The sequence below is a fragment of the Plutella xylostella genome, chromosome 27 (genome assembly GCF_932276165.1).
Source record: "Plutella xylostella chromosome 27, ilPluXylo3.1, whole genome shotgun sequence".
Lineage (NCBI taxonomy): Eukaryota > Metazoa > Arthropoda > Insecta > Lepidoptera > Plutellidae > Plutella > Plutella xylostella.
The window spans coordinates 7,926,626-7,950,442 of NC_064007.1; the positions used below are offsets into that span (position 1 = coordinate 7,926,626).

At 36.9% G+C, this 23,817-nt stretch overlaps 1 protein-coding gene across 3 annotated transcripts in view; it reads right to left on the minus strand.

The window, feature by feature from the left end:
- The window catches only part of LOC105385502 (zinc finger protein rotund), a 132,963-nt gene extending 109,683 nt beyond the window's left edge, over window positions 1-23,280 (minus strand). For all 3 annotated transcript variants that reach the window (XM_038110285.2, XM_038110284.2, XM_038110286.2), the window contains exons 1-2: window positions 22,977-23,280; window positions 16,012-16,635 (exon numbers count right to left, since the gene is read on the minus strand). In XM_038110285.2, the coding sequence (XP_037966213.2) occupies window positions 16,012-16,191 (180 nt within the window). In that variant the 5' untranslated portion in view covers window positions 16,192-16,635; window positions 22,977-23,280. The remainder of the gene's footprint in view (window positions 1-16,011; window positions 16,636-22,976) is intronic.
- Window positions 23,281-23,817: the final 537 nt, after the last annotated feature.

Below are 23,817 nucleotides of genomic sequence, written 5' to 3' on the forward strand. Positions count from 1 at the left end.
CTGTTATAGTGATGTCGTTTAACATTGAAAAAAAATATGGGATGATATAGTTAAAATAAATTTAAAAAATACAGATGAATTGAGAACCTCATCCTTTTTTCGAAGTCGGTTAATGACTTATACTGATACCACAATTACCTACTATCGATTCCTTAATGAATTTAAAAAATAGCTGAAGAATAAAATTAACTATGTAGAATAATGAAAACTTGGTTTGCAAACAAAAATATATACCTACCTACATCTAGATCGGCGCTCACTTATGTCTGCATTATAACTTATAACCCCTTCTAACTTATTTTATAATTACAGCACAAATATAAATTAACACCCAGAACCCGAGTACAAATATCTGCCTCGACCGGGGATCAAAACCGGGACCTTTGCATTGCAGAGACCTTAGGGTTACTAATAACCACTACTCCATTCAGTCATAAAAATTTAATTGAACACTACTACATTTTTAATACTCTAGGTTACTTTGCTAAGAACATTCTTTATTACGTCTTTATTTATTTTATTACTTACATACTACTTTACCTTAATACAGTTACTCATATAACCTAATGGGTTAATTAAGGTTCTTACAAATAAGTAGTAAATCGTCATCTTAAATCGTAAACCGCCTAACTCCACTTTTTGGCGAAAATGACTTTTTGGTATCAATAGAAGCGTTTTTTCAAGGCGCATCTACTCGTATTACTCGTAAATCGATAAAAAATCTGAATTCTGAGAAAATTTAGTTTTCGTTTTCCTCCTAACTCTAAGTCGTATATTTTTAAACAATAAAACCTCGTAACTCCTCCTACTCCCATACAACAAGCGATGTAGGCGGGAGTGAACGTACATTTTTGCAATAAAACTATGTGTTTGGCTTTGTTTTTATTACTACATAAATAAATTATTGAACTTAACACTCTTATTGATCAATTTATAGTTAAATTTTGCTATTTTTTAGCAATATTATGCTCTTAAATTAAAAGTTACGCGTATATCACAAACAAAATATTTTGTATATTTTGGTTGGAATCAGCACTTTACTACATACTAATATAGGTTTTTTGCAAACAAGGCAGGACGGCTGCTGCAACCCGTTGCTGACGAATCCATCCATCCTCTAACCGATCTCATCACAGTCATTCTCTTCGACTTGACAAGATAGGTGCTCCTTGAAGGGCAGTAGATTGCACGGCACCCGTATAGATGCGATGGACTCATTTGCGAGGGCCCTCAGATTTGAAAGTAGCCCGTGCACTGCATGGCGTGTAGAGCACCAGCTACTCTTTGATTCTGGGGAACTAACATCTTGCAATGCTCCTTGAATGACCAGCAACTATCTACGACTAGGCTGAGGTAGCACATGTGCCGTTCTATAGCAATATGAACCTCACTAACCCGCACTGACAGATCTGTTGGCTCCCTGCTCATTAGGAGTTTGTAGGATATCAGGAGGGGCGCTGTTTTAAGGCCTAGGCGGTGGATCATGCCACTATCGTCTTTGATAAATCATCCTCGATGAACGCTCTCTCAGCCATCTTCAATGTGACACACATTGAAGATGGAGATCAGCAGAATGAATTGTGCTAACGCCTTTTGCGAGCTTCATTTGCAGGACAGTATTGTATGCCAAGTTATATTGCAGAGGTGTTCAAGACCGACCCCTGTGGAACTCCACAACTGACCTCCTTCTGCGAACATTAACCCTCTCTTATCGGGTAATTATTGTACCAGTTGGACCTCTGACTATTTGCTGGAGGTAGGATCGGCCGATGGTATTCAAGAGAGGCCCTGAAGGTTCCTCAAGGGATAGAGTTGAACGGGTACACCATGTCTAATCCTTGGTCTAATCTAACACCCAGCGCAACTATCCCCGCGGTTCACATCCTGCTCCGACAGTGAACGAACATAGAAGTACTTCTACTAATACGTAATGTATCCACTATTGATTGTACATTTCGTAAGCCAAACTGACAATCCGAAAGGTAATGACCGTTCATCCAGGGGTGTCACCAATTTAAAAAGCTTGTCAGCCTCTTACAGCCGGCAGATGGGTCTGTACATAGATAAAGAATCTGCAGGACTGCTTTCTTTCTTCAGGAGCTTTAACGTGGCCTCGTTTCAGTCAGTGGACACCTCAATGGCACTCTGGCTGCTGTTCAACAGACAGATAAACTTTCTGTACAAACCAGCTTTGAGTGCCAGCACTCACACGCGGTCTGGTATTCCATCGGGGCTAGGAACAGTCTTTTGCGTTTTCTGTTCCAACTCTAGATCCGTCACTCCTTGCTCGTCAGATGATAGAATAGAATAGAATACTCTTTATTTTTCACCATTAAAGAAAACGTGATGATGTTCCTAGTCCCTGGGAAACAGCGTGCTTACCAGGGATTCAACGGCAACGGCGGGACCATGGCCTCCTAGTACTGATTTATGTTTTCTACTGCTTATAACGATGACTGCTGATTATATAATCATTTTATTAAGTACATCAATAATACTATAAATTTCAAGTAAAAGGAAAAGGTAAGTAGATTTATCTATATTTGAACAGCGTAAGTCCATCAAAGAGATCAATATTTTTCATAATCAAAGTCCGAAAAACTCGTATTTCCAGGAAAAACACTTATCTCCAATAATAGTATTCACATAGAGATCGGGAAAAGATCGTAAGTCCATTTTATGTATAAAGCGATAAAAATAACTAATTTTTCATAACGCCATTGAATGCGCAACCACTTTTTTAGTCTAGTATCAAAAAAATATTAGGGGGTATCCTAAGTAGAAGTACAAAATAAACAGTTTTTTTTGTCTCCTGTAAAATTTGCTCGCGTGGAGTTGGGCGGTTTACGATTTAAGGTGACGAAATATTACAACTTGTTAAGTAATTAAACGAAGTTATACCTAGGCTTTATGTTTTCTTTTTTTTTTAGTACCTTTTAAGTCTTGCACTTCATAAAAGACAGTTGTTGTTTTTTGCACAAAATGGAAGTAAGGTCAAATTAAATACGAATCGAAGGGTCAAATTATTTATACCATAAAAATCTACATAAAACAAACTTTTAATGCCGATTTGATCAAGGCTCAAAAACATTATTTTTGTCAAGTACTTGTATAAGTATACCTACTAACCCAAAAAGTAATATTTATTTACTACACAATGCATTTTTATTTAATCCTCTATTGCACAAATAAACATAAACAAGTGTACAAAGGGTGTACAATGCTGAAAGTATTTTCTACCAGTCAACTTCGTTATATTCGGCGCATTCCGAGTCAAAATTCCAGTTAACCCTTAAAATGCGACGCAAATATTTACTCAACGAAAAATGAATCATTGCACAGAATATCCCACGGTCAATGGCAGACTCCTTCGTATTTATTGCTAAGATAATGAGTAAGGAATTTTATGAGCTATAAATGGTTAAATTTTATGCTTCGCCGTGTCAAGACATTTATGAAGAAGGCGGTTTGAGACGAATGTTAAAAATGTAAGGGGATGTGAGGCTAACAAGGTGAATAGGGTTGTAGTTTACTTTACTGTGGCGCCATGTTGAATTGGTATCTATGTTTTATTAAATTTAATAGCTACCTAATAAAACATGATGAAAGATGGCACAATGATACATTTTATATTAACTAATTATAAACTTTAAGTTAAAAAACATTGTTCTTTATGTCTAGTATACCTACATCAAGAACAAGCAACCGAAAAAACGCAGTAACGATACGTATAATCACTGCTAATAGGTACAAAAAAAACAGTAGTAACATTCACGGAATATCTTAAGCAACAATCTGAACACCGCATAAAAAAAACCATGTCACCCATCCTTAGACCCGTACCCACAATGACCCACCACGTCTACAATCGTAAACACATCAAACTACCTTATTGACAGCTCAAAAGGGCGGGGTCTTATTGACCTTAGCTTACATTTTAAACAAATAATAACAGAGGCACCGTTTATGGGTTAAAAAAACTACACGCATCTTGACGTGTTGCGTATGAGTTATAGTACGAATGATTCTTGTGAGATGGCGTGTAAATGCCAAGCCATGGTTGTAAGGTGAGTGGTGGTCTGAAATATAAGTGTTGATTGTTTTGAGTAGTTTTAGTAAAGAAGTTTGTACTGTAGAGAGTGGCCCTGTAAATTATGGTTCAAACAATAAAAGTTAGACGGTCGAATGGTGTAGTGGTTAGTGACCCTGACTACTATGCCAAAGGTCCCGGGTTCAATTCCCGGCTGGGGCAGATATTTGTCGAAAGACAGATATTTGTACTCGGGTCTTGTGTGTTGATATTTATAATTTAGTATGTATCTATCTATTGTATTTGTGTAGATATATCAGCTTTCCGACACCCATAACACAGTTTCTGCCGTGTGTGAGATGTCCCCACATATTTATTTTATTTTTATTATAATACAGGATGATAGAGCACATGATTTCCGTAGTCGATGTGACTTCAGTGATTGTAACTGATCAATGAAGTTAAGCAACACATGGCACGGTCACTCATGGGATGGGTGGACAAGGCCTAAACCCTTCCTTCATTGAAAGGAGATCCGTGCCACCAGGAGTGGGGACGTGATGGGTTGTGATGATGATGTAAGGACGCTACTTAATGCCATTTTAGTCAGAAATTTTAAAAGTACTTAGCTTTAAGTCCAGATTTCAAACTACTGCTGCCATCTGTTGCAGATTAAGATAACTAGAAACTAGACTTGCACTTGAGATAGCTAAGGTAACCTAGGTTTGGCTTAGACTACTTGCTTCACATGATATTTTCACGTGATAAAATGTATTTTCTTATCCAAACCTGTGAATTTTGTATTATAATGTTTTCTTTTGGTGGATCTATAGGATATTCAAGAAAGTATGATATATCAGGGAATCTTCATGTTCACTATATTATCATCATCATCATCATCATCAGCCAATAATCATCCACTGCTGGACATAGGCCTCTCCCAAGGAGCGCCACAACACTCGGTCCTCGGCCTTCCTCATCCAACCACTACCCGCCACCCGCCTAAGGTCGTCAGTCCAGCGGGCAGGAGGGCGTCCCACGCTGCGTTTGCCTGTTCGTGGTCTCCACTCGAGAACTTGTCTACCCCAACGGTTATCGGTTCTTCGGCAGATATGACTATATATTATATTACTACTATATTATCAATATTGTTTAATTTGAAACTAGGGGGTCACTCTCTAAGTCGACGAACGAACGAAAAAGAATTGTCACGGAATCGGCAAGCTTAATACAATAAGAAGAGCTTTGGTTCGCAGTTCGCACAGAGCGCAACGAAACTTCTGAACAACAAATATGCAGCGTTAACCACGACTCTACTCACACACACACACACACACGCACTCACGCCTTGTACTAATGTACTCCCTTGCGAGGTAGGCAGAGGTGCATTGCTGCACCCACTTTTCGCCAGAGTGTTATGTTAGTCCCAATGTAATAGGGGGCGGGCCTATTGCCATTTTACGGGCACATCCAAGACCTGAGAACAAATATCTGTGTTTAAACAAATATCTGCCCCAGCCGGGAATCGAACCCGGGACCATCGGCTCAGTAGTCAGGGTCACTAACCACTACGCCATTCGGTCGTCCTATTCGTAACTATAAAAACTTCCAAAAGAAAAACCGTCATTCATGATCAAGTCAGTATCTCAAATTTCAAACAACATATTTTATTTTACCCATTTGTCGTATTTCAATACAATACTTAAAATAGTCAAAGTTTCATGAAAACTTTAATATTAATATTTAGGTATGTAATATCAATATTCATAGTAGCATTATGTGCCAACAACAGGTGGTGGCAGGTACTAAATTTACATTACAAGAACTAGGTAAAAAAACTCTAATTAATAGTAAGTACCCTTTATAGATCATAGTAAAAAGTTCCGAATTATGATAAAAAATTACAAGTAATTACTAAAATGAACTTATATTAATTTATGATAATCAAAATGCTAGAATAAATAACTCACCTCAATCGCATTTTAAAAACGTTTCATAAAAAAAAATATTGGCACATTTACGAAGAACACAGCATTCTTTATTCAAAATGATCTCTAACCGAATTTCCCACCAAAACGACACTTCAAACACGCAGCTAACACAAACATAACCTTTGAACTCTAAAACGTCACAACACAACACTTTCCTATCCAAAAACTACGTTCACTAACATTTTTTCTTTTTTTCTGCTCACGAAATCCAACCGGCCAGGAGAAGAGAGCGAAATTAAGTCAATACGTAATTAAAACTGGCACGCACACACTCAAAGAGACAACACAAAAAAAGAAAAAAAGTATACGTTTAAAATTTACCCGGTATAAAATTTGCCTTTTTTTTCTACTGTACCTACTTGTATGTATGTTGGTCGTGACATGCGCAGTAAAGGGTTAAAGGTTACCCTGGTAAGTGAAAATGTATTCTTTAATTTTTTTACATTTGGTAGGGTAATTTTGTACGGATGGTTTTCATAATGCGTTTCAAGCATCCTCTTCCTTAGTATTACAAATCTTTAAATAACATAGTGTCAATAAATAAGTTAATAAGAAATATTAATAAATCATAATTTAATAAGTAACTCAACTTGTCAACGATTATGGGTCAATCAAAGAAGTTTTCCTAGAAATGTACACCATACACTGAAAAAAACAACAATAAATCCATAACAAAATTATTAAAATCGCATCAAACTTAAACCATCTGACATCAACAAATAATTCACAGAATCATATCAAATCGAGCACTTTCTCGCAAAAAAACTTGATCCCCGGCCATTTTTCGTTCCACGAAACGTCAAAATGAGGAAAACTGGCCGGCATAAAAAAGGGGGAAAAGGGCGCGAAAAATCCACACACATTAAAGAACCAGTCGCGCCATCTGTTCTCGGTTTAAGGAATCCCTTTTTTCAGCCAGCAGTTTTCACTTTTTCAGTGGAAGCTTCCGAACGCGTTAAGAAAAAACTCAAGAGAGGGCGCGGTTGCCTAGCAACACATTTTTTCCTCTATTTTTTGCTGCGTTCCGATTGGCCGGCCCGTATTGGCGCCAATTATAAAGTTGATGACAGTGACAGTTCGTCGCACCAAGGAGGTTTGACTAATTGTATGGAATTACTTTTGTTGATATTCGTAGTGTTGCTAATGATAAGCTATTGTTTGGTGTCTGTTGTTTTTTTAGTGCTGAAGTATTCGTCATATATATGTTATCAATTTAGTTGGTACTATGCACTATATACTCGTGGTAGGTATGCAAACTATTTTACTGTATTTATTTTAGGGATACGGTGTATCGAATGTCAAGGCTGCGGTATCCGTTAGTCAAATACAACCAGTAGGATTGTTATTATTAATTATAAAGTTTATTGTACTCAATAAGAAACGGCGAACGGCGCGCAACCTATCACGCGAGTCACCTCTGACTAGTTGACTACCCCTTCGGGGATTACAGTCATGAGCATATTATAATTTATGTAATAATAAAGTGTATAGCTACTGTTAACCTTTTTACTGCATCATATTTTTTCCTGTACAAAATATCCATACTGTAGAAATTTTCTGCAATTCCCTGAAATACATTCAGAAAACATCACCAAGACTCCAAAACAAACACTGGAGGTTAAAGCATAAAGGCAAGTACACACTGCCTCCAAAATAAAATCATCATCATCATCATTAGCAGTCCACTGCTGGACGTAGGCCTCTCCCGAAGCACGCCACTGGATGCGATCTTTAGCTTTCCGCATCCAATCATAACCAACCACCTTTCGCAAGTCGCCAAAACAAAACACTGGAGGTAAAAGCATAAAGGCAAGTATACACTGGCTGCAAAACAAAACACTGGAGGTTAACGTATAAAGGCGCGTACACACTGGCTGCAGGCGGGGCTCACATCAGTCGCAGTCGGCAAAAAACGGGAGACGAGCAATTTTTCACAAAGTTCCCTCTCGCGCCCTAGAGAACTGTCTGTTTGGGGCTGGACTGCTTGGGATGCTCTTGTTGGACTTTTAAAAAGGTATTATTTTAAGAGCAATGGTCTAAATCTTATGTTTATTGGCATATACTTATGTGGACTTTCACCAAAATGCCAAACGTATTTAGTCAGCTATCAAACATCTGTCACTACAAATTTTATTTAAAATTAGATTTAAACACAATATTAAATATGTTTAGCGTTTGGTAAAAGTAATCCTTACTTTGTGTATGCACGTAGTTTTTAGAACAAATAATTGTTTTATAATAATAATAATAAAGTTTAAAAATAATTTCTGTCAAACCCATCAGGTAATTAACATGTCCTAATTACTTACCTAATTTAAATAATGTTGTACAATTTATGAAAAAAAACCCGGTTTTTAAATTATCACAAATTATTTTAAAAAAACTTCAGTTTTAAATATTTTTACATTATTTTTTATATGTGGGTTCACTCTGAGTCTATTGAGTCTACACCCAGTTCATATATTAATGATGGAGATGTGGTCTTGAGAGAACATGGATTGTCTTTTAAATTAATCGTCTTTTGGTCGCTACGTGTGTGCGCGGCTTATAAAGGGGATCTGTGTAAAATGTGCTGAAATGAATGAAGACGTTGTTTATTTCAACGAAATTATTTTGTTGTGTTTACATTTCCGTCCAACATTTTCGTAGTACCCTTTTCATTTGCTCAACGGGAACATCACTGATAAATTTCCACCCAAACTAGATAGATTCAGGGACTAACTATGAAATTAAGAAAAAAACAACTAATTTTGTTCCAGCAAAAGTAGACCTTTAAAATAGAATATGTTACATTATTGTGTTATTTTTTTATTTTGCGGGCACTTAACCTTCTCGTGTTTAGATACGTGCAGTACACACTCGGATAATGAACCCTTACATACAGGATGTTTCAAAAGAAACCCGAATAGGGGTTACTCAAGGGGTCTTTCTAAATATTTGTTCTAAGACTTTTAAAAATCGTCGAAAGATTAATTGCTTCTTCATAGAAACGTAACTTATTTCAGATTACTATACCACATTTGCAACACCATGTACATATAAATAAATAAATAGCAACCCCCACAGCCATCAGAAATAATATTAACAGTGACTTTATTAGAACAAAGCTAACAAAACCATACCAAATAACAATCCTAAATTACCTTTCCACCAAACCAACAATAGGCAAAGACACCAGTGTTATTCAGCCAGCAATAATAAATCGAAATAGGCAAAGGAACAGTGTTATTCAGCCAGCGAAAACCGACAATAGGCAAAGACACCAGTGTCATTCAGCCAGCGACAATTCACAGAGTATCACATCAGCACTCGGGACAAAGCGGTCCACAGATTATGATGATCGAACGTCTCCGGGGTAGTGACGTCATTAATCAATCGCCGGTAGGGTCCTGTGTGTGATGGGTATATCCCGGAAGTGAAAGACTGCATGTGGATTTAGGTATTTTTAAAAAGAATATCGTATTTCAGTTGAAAATTAATAGATAAGGTAAAATTATAAGATACCTAGTCAGCATTATTGCACAGCACAGAAAATAATCTTTTTTATTCATGAAATTTTAGATCCTTTTTTCTTAATAGAACTGGCCGAAAAATGGTGTATGCTTATATGTCAAAAGTTATTCATAATGGGGAGTAACGCGTGTGAATTTGCCGCTAGGGGCGCTGGTGTCGACTGAGGTTAAGTGACATTTTACTTTTCATATAATTTGTTTGGCGGGCTTCGTGATAAATTATATTTTCGTTCATTTCCCTGTTGAAAAGTGATCTCTTTTCGCGAAATTATCGCAAATATGGATTATTTATCGATGAATGTGCACGCTTTGAAAGCTGAATTAAGGAAAAGAGGCGCATAAATAAGCGGTCTCAAAGAGCAGCTAATTCAGAGGTTAGTTTGTTTACTGTTTACAAACTTATTTTTTACGAAATGTATGCTTGTTTGCTTAGGTAACAGCTATGTTTTTGCTTTTTACAGACACCAAGACTATGACCGTAACAGTAACTTGGTTGTTAACGTAGAGGACAGCATCATACAACAAAATGATTCAGTGTATACTGTTGAGTGGCCTTAAGAAACTTTGTATAGCAGTGTAAACACTAAAAATGAAACTCCAGATCTAGATATTGACACCAATGAGTAACTACTTTGGAATTTATGTACAGTGTACGGTGGCCTGCGCCTAAAAGTATACAGGCGGAGTTTTTAAAATAGCGATCCCTGATGATGAAGGGACCAGCTACATCTGTTATAAATCCGGGGATGTGTTGTGTGTGATGTGTGTAGCAGTGGTGTTTATGTGGATGTGCTTGAGCAGCATGTGAGCTTGAGATCGCTATTTTAAAATCGCCGCCTGTATACTTTTAGGCGCAGGCCACCGTACATACCATCGCTCTTACGGTGAATGAAAACATCGTGATAAAACCTGCATATCTAGATTTTCGAACCCACCAACCTGCAGAGGACCAGTGTGGTAGGAAATGGTCCAAGCTTAGGAGTGGAGTTTAGACCTTAAGGCGGACATGGACAAAGGCTCCATTCGAGTGAGCCAGGTGCAGGTACTGACACCCCCACAAATAATAGAATACTTAGTATACTATACTACCATTATTAAGTTTCAACTAACAACTCAACCAGCATTCATTGTGTGGATTACTAATGTGTTATATTTTTTGTATAGCAGTGTGTTTAAACGGAGAGGATAAATAAAAGTTAAATCAGTGTGTAATTCTTTTATTTTTAGTGTATTTATTAAATGCCTAATCCTTATTTACATTATGTTCTTTCTGAAATTGGTTATAATGATTTTCACAAACACGAGATTATCGGATAATAATTATTTCACAAGCCACTGTTTTAGAACAGTTTTATCACTTGGTAACATATGTCCTCCTTTTCTTTCCCAATATAACGGATCTGAACAACATTGCGGCATAGTAACTCGATATGATGATAGTTATTTTATAATTAATAAGCTTATAAGATTCAAGATTTAAAAACTTTATTTGGCGCCAATTTGATAAAGTCGCCTTTGATAAATTTGACAGCTATGGTACCTCTTTACCTCATTCGACAGTGGCGCCAACTGGTGAGCAAAAAAACGGTAGTCCCCATTATAAAGTTTTTTATTAATATTCTACTCGAGTGGAAAATAACCAAGGTAATGATGTCCCGGCTCTTCTGCATCTAATAATGTCATCATCAAATGTCACTGTCGGATGAAGATCATTGTCAATCAAGTCGGTGGCTATATAATAATGATCTCATGAGGTGACATAATTGTTTGTTGAATAAATTAATATATTTCTCGGTATCAACGATAATAATGCATGTGCAATGTGCATACATGATTAAACATTATACGTTGATGCATGGTGGTGTGATGGCACTATTATTTACATAAAGGTACATAAGAATAAGAAGTTCTAAGTTGGACAATGTAATTTGAAAAAATATTCGTCTCATAGGTACTTACAAAGTTTTTAATTAATACTCCCAATCATATTTTTTTCACGATAATCGCAATCCCAGCAGAGACTATCCCAAAAGCAGCAACAGTAATCGCCAAATCCATTTTTTAACCAATTTTTTTTTTATTAAAACATCAATTAAAAAAGCAGCTACCTAATTTTACTCCGGGGCAGTGGTGCAGTGAAATGTCTTAGATAATTTGGGGAATTACTTTCGTCCTCGCCCCGGCCCCGGGCTGACGGTCGTTAGACTGATGCGAGATAATTGTCTTTTGTTTTTCAACATTTTCGGTCAACTATACCAAGTTTCAGCTGAGGTGGTTCCTGTGACAGTTCACAGTTTTCCGAATTTCCTACGCAGAAATAGTATTCTGAAATTTCTATTTACATTTCATTGCACACCACTTATACAATAAGACTAGGGACTATCCCCTTATTCATAAAAAAATTACTGGACGCAGAACAGTTCAATAGCTAAAGCGTCCAATATTATTTTTTTATGAATAAGGGCTGATTTTGCAATAGTCAGATAAATGTTATCTGACGAATATATTCGTTGCTGTCACTGTCTAATACAAACATTCAGACTCGACAGTATGAGAATTATTCCCCAGATAACCTTTATCTGGCTATTGAAAAATCAGCCCTAAGGGGGTAAATCTATTAAATTTCATTATGACATATACGAGTATTATCTATAACGACTTCATAACGTCATTGGAATCATCTTTGTTAAATAAGCTGTAGGAAAATTACAGCTAGTCATAAAATTTTGAACCGACTTCAAGAAAATGAAGGTTCTCAAATTACGGTGTTCTGTTTTTTTCATTAATTCAGTTAGATGATTAAACATTTTCGGAGTTAAGGAGCATATGGCCAATCTATAATTAATAACATAATGATATCACTTGTAGGTAATAGCTTATGAATTAAACATAGCTCTAATACTAACGATCTGAACCGTTGTCTAATAAAAATAATACGTGGGGACATTATTATTAAATTATTTAATTGCACATAAATCAATTTGTACATAGGCGAACTTAATGCTAAAAGCATTCTCTTCTATCTTGGACATCCGAAACCAAACTAGGCAGAGCCTGTAATATGGGTTTCGGACAGCTGATATATCTACACAGATTCAAAATTACATAATACAATACATATTAACACCCATGACGCGAGTACAAAATATCCGTATTTTAAACAAATATATTCCCCGGCCGGGAATCGAACCCGGGACTTTCGGCATAGCAGTCAGTCTCACTAAGCACCATTCGGTTGTCTTCGAAAACTCCCCTCGTGCTGAGTGGGATGACGTTGATGTATGGTCGCGGTGAAGTCGTTTGTGAAATCGATAAACGCTGAATTTGTGTCAACGTATTAGATTTGGGTGGAATTTCACCAAACGCTAAACGTATTTAGTGACCTGTCAAACTTCTGTCAGTATAAAATGTACATAATACCTATATCTATTTAAAATTTTACTACTATGCCTAATATAATTTAAAATATGCTCAGTGTTTGGTAAAATTAAAAAATAGCGATATAGGCCAAATTTTGGCGGTTCTGGTGGTAATGTATTTATTTTTCATTGTTCCTGAGTGAACTCTAATAATTTACAGTCAAGTGGATGAATGCTAAAACCATTTTCTGCCAGTAAACCTGCAGGAGGTTCAGGGAGTGATAAGCAAGGGTCCGTAGTCGAGCTAGTTTCAGTGATCGTAACTGATCATTGAAGTTAAGCAACACATGGCACGGTCAGCCATTGGATAGGTGACTGATTTCAAGTGGTTGTTTTCTGGACGCTTCCATGCTTCGGACGGCACGTTAAGCCGTGTCAGAGGCCTTCGGGCAAATTGAAAACATTTGACAGGCGGGTTGACCACTTACCCGACAACTCTCAAGCACAAGCTTGCTTGCATTGGAAGGAGACCCATGCCCCAGCAGTGGGGACGTGATGAGTTGCGATCATGAAATCTTAGTAAGGCCGTGTAAAAAAAATAACATTTATTATTACGAATGTAGGTATGTTTGATTATGACTTCTTCTACTTCTAACCTCTGCCACTCGTCCTACAATTATTTAGGAAGGAGAAAAAATGGCCGCTGAATTTGAACCGCAGCAATCACAGAACAATAACAGCCCGTGCCTCCGCTCAACCAGCTCTCATCACGTCACCTGGAGCTGAATGGAGGCACCTCCTAGGTACCTACACAATACTGGGTGCTCGAGACAGGTGTCCAGTAAAGCTAACAAGCTGATTGCTCACGTAGCGGCGACGTGCCGTCTGTGCGACCGCAGCCTTAGCTAGTGATGCACCGAGGAAATTATAAGTAGGTAGTAGGTACATGTTGGAATAAGTTATTTTGTTATTTCAAGGGTAAAAAATGTATTATATAAAATAGAATACTCTTTGTTTTCCACCATCGACGTAATTTTTACAAAATACAAACAACTTTTAAATGAAACAGCACAAAAAGGCGGCCTACCGACAACCTATCAAGCAATGTCTAACAGATAACCTTTCATGAAACATGACTGAAGTTCTTTAGAGTAAAATCATTCGATTATCGACTTTTAGTTTCATCATTATAACATTGGTAAGCAATAAATAATTTGTCACAATAATATTATAGTAGCATAAAATTATTAAAAAATTAGGATGAAAAATCCATCCTTCTTAGCGTGTCCGTGTTAAATACGAGACACTAGAGAGCGAATAAGGTTCGTCAGATATCGAACATACTAACTAGGGTGACATTTTGTAAGTTATGTGATATGCAAAATTACCTACTCTCATAGGCCAGTTCTTACACAAAAACTGCACTACAATAATTCATTCACAACATCACTAGCCTAATCCCCAGAATCCGATCTATCGTATCTGTAGGAAATTGGAAAAAAAAAGTAAAAAACCCAGATCTAACTACCGCCCGCGCCACTCTGTGGAGAATCAAACTCGGTCGTGCGTATCCGTTTTCGTTTTAAACCAAACAGGTTGGACACTTTTTGTGGAACTTTTTGCTGAATAATGTCATTTTTGAAACCATGGTTGTAGATGATGGGCTTCGTAGCGCGCGCCGCGCCGCGGGTGACAGGTTTTAAAGCAAATTTTGGAAATTAAGTAAGTATAACGGTATAATATTGAATTTCTAATCGACTTACACTTTATTTTGAACTAGCAGTTCCCACGAGCTTCGCTTCGCCTTAAAAAGTTTTCCCGCGGGAATTCCGGGACAAAAAGTAGCCTATGTTCTTTTCTAAGGTCTAGACCAACTGTATACTAAATTTCATTCAAATCCGTTCAGTAGTTTTGGCGTGAAAGAGTAACAGACAGACAGACAGACACAGATACTTTCGCATTTATAATATTAGTTAGGATAATAAACTCACGAGCAGTTTAAGAGTTCCAGTTGTCACTGAAAGTAAATGATGAATAATAATAAATAATCATTATTATAGATGGGAGAGTATTCACACCTACAGGATGGTAAAAACGAATGCGTTTACTAGTTTTTTCTCAAAACTTGTAACTTCCAAAGTTCTTATCTCCAAACATCGTAGATCGTAGGCCTATACTCATCGCATTCCATTCAAGACTCTCTGATTGAAACAGCGTGGCGGCTGCAGCCTCTTAGATTAACAATATACGTTCAAGATGGAGTGTCAGTGCAAAAGAAACGTCTCAACAACGCCTCACTTCTGCCACTGAGCTCAGTTTTTTGAATTAGTTCGATTAGAATATTAGTAACTTTATTTATTGGTACAATGGTTGTCATAATGTTGACAAAATGCGAACAGTTTTTCACTTTGTTTTTTATATATATGTGACACACCATCTTACATAGATAATAATATGCTTATGACTGTAATCCCCGAAGTGGTGACTCTGTACTTGCACTTCGCTGTACATTTGCACTCACGTGATAGGTCGCGAGCCGTGTCGCTGTTTTTCAATCCCACACACTATCTAGTTTGTTATATTGTTAATCTACGGCCGCCTCCGAGTGAATGGTTCGTCTCAGCTTCCATTCATACACAATTACACGGTGCAGGCCGCGGCTACTGGCTTTAATAGTATTTGAGGCTGATACAGTTTGGCTCCTTGACTGTTGTAGTGTCAATATATTTTAGACGACCGAATGGTCTAGTGGTTGACTAATTGCTGTGCTGAAGGTCTCGGGTTCGATTCCCGGCCGGGGCAGATATTTGGGTGAAGACAGTTACTTGTACTTGTATTTATACATATCAAACTATGTGTGTATCTATGTATTTGTGTAGATAATTATCAGCAGTCCGATACCCAATTTACAGGTTCTATCTAGCTTGGGGTCAGAAAGCCGTTTGTGAGATGTCCCTACATATTATTATCATTACTGGTCGCCGCCGACTAGTTTCCCGTGTGTTCAGTCCATCAGTTTATCTTTTATTCAATTAATTGAGCATAAATAGTATTTGACCACTATACAAGAAGAGCAATGAATTAGACAGATTAAAAAAATATTGTACAATGTACATTACCTTAATAGGCGGCGCGTAGTCTACAGCCATCATACAGTCGCTATTCACCCCGGCCTCAGTCTTGATCATCGGCGGCCCATGGTGGTACAACTGGCCCATCTGATGGTGGTGCATGCCGCCCTCCCCGCGGGAGTACCACGCGGTATACATCTCACACCCGTGCTCGTAGACGTCACTCATGCGAGCGCATGTTCCGAGGACTGAGAGTTTGAATTTGGAATTTGGAACGGAATGTTTTTAAGTTAAAGGTTCACTGGTTTGGAATGTCACGCATTTTGGGGGTTTGCAGTCACTTTCGAACGCATGTTCCGAGGACTGACGTTTTGAATTTGGAACTCAAAGTTTTTAAATTTGGTTGTTCACTCGTTTTTGAAATTTGGAATGTTTAACATCTTGGCGTGTTTGCGGGTTTCCATTGTTTTTTCGTTTGCACTTGATTTGTTTTTATTTTTTACTAATTAGCACCAGTTTCACTAGTTAACAACGTTTGTAACGATATTTTATTTTTAATCTCAATAAATTATGCTTAAAAGTAATATTTAGGTATTGCACTTGAAATCGTTTTAAAGATTTGACTAATTATTCAGTTTTGTAGTTTGTCTGGCGCTTTCATGGTGCTTTTATCTGAAACAAATAAAAAACATATAAATAACTCACTTAATTTTTTTAACTATAAAATAAAACGAGATGGATGGATGTTTCAAAAGTGGCATAGGTACTTACATAATAAATCAATTTATTTTCAGATTATTAAATCCATACAATGTGTTAGTAACAATTAACAATGTGTCATTGACCTTAATAAGCTCAAAGAAAAAAGTTGTTAAAAGAAGCCCACAGCCGTGTATCAACGCCAAAATAATAACACCTATGTATCTACCTAATCTAATTTCACCAAACGCTAAACGAATTTAGTGTTATTAGTCACTCGTTTGTCAGTAAAAGATGTACAATTTGACAATTTTATTTGAACAATTAGTTAAAGTAATTCTAAGTTATCATACTAGGTAATTATTCAGCTACGTTAAAAAACAACAACATAGGCCTCCCTAGAACGGCAAAAACTTTTCCTCGGCCTTCCTCATCACCACCGCCAACTTTAAAGACCTAAAATCTAGATGTGACTGTAAACTTGTTATACCTATCTGCCAAAAAAGTATCCCTTGGAGTAGCACCAAAATAGGGCTCACGTACCTTCCTAGTTATTAATATATCTGTGGTTTATCATACTAATTGTATGTTTGTAACATCACTACCATCCTATATCTCCAAAATATCGCGCTTTTTAGCCTTTACAAAAACTACTAAACTTTAATCTATAAGTATCACATGGCATCTGAAAAACCTTTTCTCCGCCCCACAATTTAACCTCAACAAAAAGGGCCGGCTGTTCTACAAAAAACCTATTTTAAACCTAGACATATTACATTCCGGCGAACCGCGCATCCTTCCTGCGACATGCACGCGCCATACATAGAACAACTAATGATAATGAATGAACGAAATTCATACATAATTATAGAACTAGTAGGTAACCCATAGGTCAACGACCGGCAAGCCACGCCCACTCGCCACGCCTTTCTTAGGCCCCGCCCACTTCCAATTTGGCTGTATAATGTGTTTAGCTAGCTCTGTGGTATTGTCTTATGTGTATTAGGGTAGTTGTCTTTATTCATGATGTCCTGGTATACGTACTTATACGTATAGGTTAGTTAGGGTACCTAACTTCCTACACACTTTCCTTTACTACCTATAGCTACATATAAGAAGCTTCCCCAATGATGTATCATTTGTAACGTAGTAATTATTATAATTTAAGCTTTGTCTGTACTTTACAAACGTTTGGCACCTCTTGGACAGTCGGCGACTGCCGAATATCACCCGTATTGTGGATAGGTTAGAGATACGGGTGTTTTCAGTCACTACTACTTCATTCTGTCTGAACATCTTATTATCCTGCATAATCTAGCAAATCTAGGGGTCACTTTTACCAAACGCTAAACGTATTTAAAACTGTATAAAGTATTTTTTTTTATTAGTTACTTAAGTAAGTACCTAAATTTTTTAGTAACTGACAGACGTTTGACAGGCGATTAAACACGTTTAGCGTTTAGTGTTAATTCCACCTATTTATATAGATAGGTGGAACCAAACAACCCGCAGTAGACAAGCGGGGTTAGAAAATGTTAAAGGTTCGAGAGGGCCATAGGTGCAGCTACACTCACGGGCAATGAAAAGGTTCCACTCAGAAAAGAACCAATAATATAAACATTCACACCTTGTACTAATGTACTCCCTTGCGGGGTAGGCAGAGGTGCATTGCTGCACCCACTTGTCGCCAGAGTGTTTTGTTAGTCCCAATGTAATAGGGGGCGGGCCTATTGCCATTTTACGGGCACATCCAAGACCCGAGAACAAATATCTGTGTTTAAACAAATATCTGCCCCAGCCGGGAATCGAACCCGGGACCTTCGGCTCAGTAGTCAGGGTCGCTAACCACTACGCCATCCGGACGAAAATAACCAAATTACTCCTAAACGGAAAAATCTATAGCTTAATATCGTCTTCTGCAACATTGAAGTACATTTAACAGAGCATCAGGATACTATCAACTAAAACAGTAATATTTAATTCAAATTTAAAATTAATTGTTTGAAAAAATTGGGGTTGTTTGGTTACGGCATTTTGTGAGTGGAACTTTTTCATTGCCCGGGAGTGTATTACACTATCACAGAGTATAATACCTACATAGATAATAGATCCTGAAGCACACAATACCTAATCTCATTAAAACGAAGATCCTATTAAAATGTAAATAAATTAACATGTGCAAAGAACGATCGTAGACAATCGGACATTAAAATTATTGTTATTATGTGAGTATTTCTTGGAATTTTAATTCTATATTTCGCAATTATTATATCAGTGTGTAGGTAACTAATATACTCCCTACTTAATAGGAAAATGTACCTACTAGCTACGAGTAGGTATATAATAATATTTTAGAAGCATTATTTTCCTCGTATTTCCATTCATCCATTCTCTCCATTTAAATGTTGTTAACATTAAGATTTTCATATAATATTTATGTTTTTTATAATTCAAAATACGTAATAGTCAGAAATTTGGTGTTTTTCATTATTGCATGTGCATTATACTAGTTATTATTCTGTATCCTTCAAAATAAAAAATCAAAAACATAATATATGGGTCATGTCGGATGTCGACATTTTGTAAGTGAAACTTTTTCTTTGCTCGCGAGTGTAGAAGGTATATTTAGAAAGATAGAAAGAAAGATACAACTTTATTTGACAATGACAGCAATCATACTTAAATATATACACAATAATAAAGAACTTACGTATAAATTTGCTGTCCGCCAAAAAGGCGTCCACTCAGCTATTGCAGCGCCCTTGGCCACAGCCAAGGACACCGCGCTGGTGTTTCAGTGGAGGCGTCTTTAATAGTGACGCACAATAACATTTAATAAACAACAAAAAAACGAAAGACTTACAAACACAAGTGAAACAAAGTGATAAGTGCGCGAGCGACGACATTGAGGCGGAGCGCGTTCGCCCTGAAACCCGTTTTCGTCAATATTTTGCCAACAATCGCAAAAATTATGATAATTTTAAAACTCTATCACTAATATTTTAACTAATTCCTACCTCTACTATGTAATAGATAAGTATTATGTACACAATCCCACGAGGATTATACTGTATTTGAATAATGTTTTTTTCTGAGTCGTAAGCATATACTATACCTACTTACCTACAGTCTCCTGCAGAAGAAACCTGACCATGCCACCTGGGAGAGATTTTCCCAGACTGTACCAATGTACCGATGTTATTTTAATTAATAAGCATAAATGATGATGGGCACCAATATATGGAAGCTGGGACCACCACCAATAGAAATGAGTGATACGTCGTTGAAAAGGTATTTTTTTGCAGAATATGAATATCGGAAGCGCTAGTCTTGATTTACTGTCCAATTAGAAGAATCGTACCTTGAAAGTTTTTATATTTTATTTCTGTAATTTTAATGTTTTTGTTAGTTTTTCACAATCATTTTAAATTTTTATAGCAAAATGATCATATTTCTTATAATATTATATTTGTTCATTATCTCAGTTAATAAAACCAGTTGAAAGTAATTTCTCCAATTTCCATAATACGTGTTTACGTGTATTACGCCCTAACTGTCATCAGGAGAGAGAGTGCAATGCCATAGAAAAATACTTCCTTCCGACGAATATATTTCAAAATGGACAACTTATACGGATTTGTCGTCATAATACTTTTTTGCTCACTTGAAAAGAGCTATCCAACGATGTATGTCTCATCTTTATTGGACATAGGTCCCAAAACGCCCATTGGCATTTAAAGTGTAATTTCACCTACCTAAAGTCACAAGTCGAAGCTATTTATAAATGGCAGTTAATTTTTGTGTAGCTGCTTATTATTACGAAATAGCTTTTAGTATCATTGACTATAACAAACCGAGTGGTTCGTCAAATTAGCCGTGAAGTAGCAATTAAACTGTTAAAACAACTTAACTTTTATTTCAGTGTTTAGCGTTATTTATGTTTGTTTTGGGATGGTTAATTATATTTTTACTTAGCAGTAAAGCAAGGGCTAAGTGTTGTGTTTGTACACCTTTTTCTAATAAAAATAAAAAACACGCACTCACGCCTTGTACTAATGTACTCCCTTGCGGGGTAGGTGCATTGCTGCACCCACTTTTCGCCAGAGTGTTATGTTAGTCCCAATGTAATAGGGGGCGGGCCTATTGCCATTTTACGGGCACACCCAAGACCTGAGAACAAATATCTGTATTTAAACAAATATCTGCCCCAGCCGGGAATCGAACCCGGGACCATCGGCTCAGTAGTCAGGGTCGCTAACCACTACGCCATTCGGTCGTCTGTTCTTATAGTTTCATAAATTATAAAAATATCGATTCGGCGCAAAATTGTCATGAAGGCTTTGACTGAAAATATACTCACCTACAAGTGACAATGGTATCAATTCTGAAGGTTTGTTTTTTGTGTTGTTAAACTAAAAAAATTGCAGTTGAGAATTTAAAGTTTTGATTGCACCAAAATTAGATTTTGTGCATTTAGAATCGACGTCACAAAAACGAAAAAAATAGCTAACTGAAAAAATATTTACTGTTTTTTTGGTACGGTTGAGTTTTTGCTATGGCAGCTTACACATGGGATAATGTGTAAAAGAAACTAGGTGAGGATTTGAAGTCTTTTCACGCAAAAAATATTTCATATTAGGTAAAACCTCAAATAAGGCATTTTAACTTTGCAACGACGATAAAATTGTATATAGAAAGTCATTGTTTTTTTTGCAAAACACCTACATGTACCTATAGGTATAGATAGACCGAGCTGTGTTGAAGGTACGGTCAGGTGCAGAGAAACCTGACCCCCCTCTCATAGTAACAATGTTTCTGAGAGGGGTCAGGTCTTTCTGCCCTTTCCTGTACATCGACTAAATTCTGACTTATTTAATAAGGTTGACCAATGATTATTGCCCTTGTCTCCTATGATCTACAGAATAGAAATATAAACTACTAGCTGTTAGTTGTACTAGCCGCGCGCTTCGCTTTGCCTTAAAAAGTTTTCCCGTGGGAATTCCGGGATAAAAAGTGGCCTATGTTCTTTCCTAGTATAGGGTCTAGACCGTATGTATACCAAATTTAATTCAAATCCGTTCAGTAGTTTGGCGTGAAAGAGTAACAGACGGATAGACAGACACAGTTACTTTCGCATTTATAATATTAGTTAGGATTAGGATTCAGCGGCCGCTATCACGGGTTCGTTAGCGACGCCGATAAAACTCGTATAATGCCTGTTCTGTTCTGCCAATCACAGCGTCGTATTTATGGCGAATTATAATCACGTTTATCTACGTCGGTAAAGAAACCATGCAGCGGCAGGCCTGAAAACTCTCCTATGATGCATGACAAACAGTTTTCAGAAAACACGACTGAAAGTAGAGTCCAACCTTAGTCATGAAAATTAAAGTTTGATTTCTTAAAAACTATTCACTTAAAAATATTTATTGATAATCTTTATTGGATCGATCGATAGTAGATACCTAGATTGAACTTAAACCACCATTAAAGTATTAACCAAACTTGCACCATTAAAGTATTTTTTATATACAAGAGCTCCAAAATGCGCCCTTAATGTAGCCATCTCTACCAGGAAACCTTAATTTTTTTTTTTATTTATTTATTTATTCTTCATTGCACAATATACAAAAGTAATTATGTACAATTAGGTGGCCTTACCACGGTGGTTTCTACCAGTCAACCTGCAGGAGGTACAGGGAGTAAAATTGTATGGGAGTGCAAAAAAAAAAGAACTTAGTTAAGACAATTTTAGCACAATTTCATACACCATATAACAACCAGCTTGGGATCTGTTTGTCAATCTATGTCTAATTGTCCATTTAAGTAAGTACCTAAATGTTTCTCAAAAAGGATGAAAATCTTTGTACGTTACGTACCCATCGTGTTTTTATGAGATCAAGAGTTTTTTTATTTTATTTAATTAAAATTGGTTCAGTTGTTCCAATGAAATGAAAGGCATTTGTTCATCTATGGACGTTATTCAGTACCTAAATGATATTGATACAATAGAAAAAAATAATGTGGCATAACAATTCCTGAAGCCTCATAGCCGAATGGTACTGCCATGGCGTTAAAACTATCTACACTTCCGTTTCAGTCTAAGCCTTAGGGTGAGGCCCCATTGGTGCGTTGTGATGCGTTTCTTCATCGCTTCGCATCATCGTCGTCCCAAAGGGAGTGTCAATTTTTTTTTATTGCAGCGACAACGCAACGCACAAATGGGACCTCGCACTTAGCCGCTAAAAACACCACCGTTAATCCACATCCTTTGCAAAACCCACAATGAACCTAAACAAATAAACTATAATTACCTTAAACACTCATTAAAACCAAATCACCAACCACTTAGCACAAAACACTGCACTTTCGGCTTCAGCGAAAAAAAAAACTCCGAAAAAAAATCTACCGTGCGAAAGAGATGCAAGTAACGCCTACACTATGACATTCCATCGGCATTATCTCAATCATTATCGAATATCGGTCTCTAAATTGAAAAACGGTAATCGAACTAGACATAGCAGTTTCGAAAAAACGGTTGGGAAAAAAGCAACTATTTTTAGCACTAGTTTTTTTAACGGTTTTTCCGCGCGACGCGTTTCGGTGCAGCGCTACTGAGCGCTTCGCGATAACTAAAAACAGGCTTCTGAAAAGGTGTAGGCGGTGTGCATTCGACAGGGACGGAGGTATACGTTTCTGTAGGCTAGAAAGAGATGGAAGATGTGAATGTGGGCGTATAAGGGTGGGTGTGGCTAAAGTTTGCATAAGTAATAAGCTATGCTTACTGTATATTGGTATTTTCTATACGATAGAGTTTAAAGCAGTATTTTATGTGCTATCCTTTGCGTTGTTTTTTGTTTCGGGTGCATTGTCTTAGTGTAAGCGTTTTTTTTTCTTTTTTAAGCAAAGTGGCTAGTTGAACTGTGATGCGGCTAGTTTTATTGGGCTTAATTCGATTTTTGTGTAGGTTTTTGGGTTAGTTTTTACATGTGATTATTATTTTAATTAAAATTCCACACAGCTTTTAGAGGTGATGAGCAATTAAAGTAGGATACTAAGTTGAGTATTATTGGGTACTTAGATATTATACTATAATATAATATACCATACCGTATATAGGTATTTTTTTTTTATTTCTATGTAAATAATAGTTTT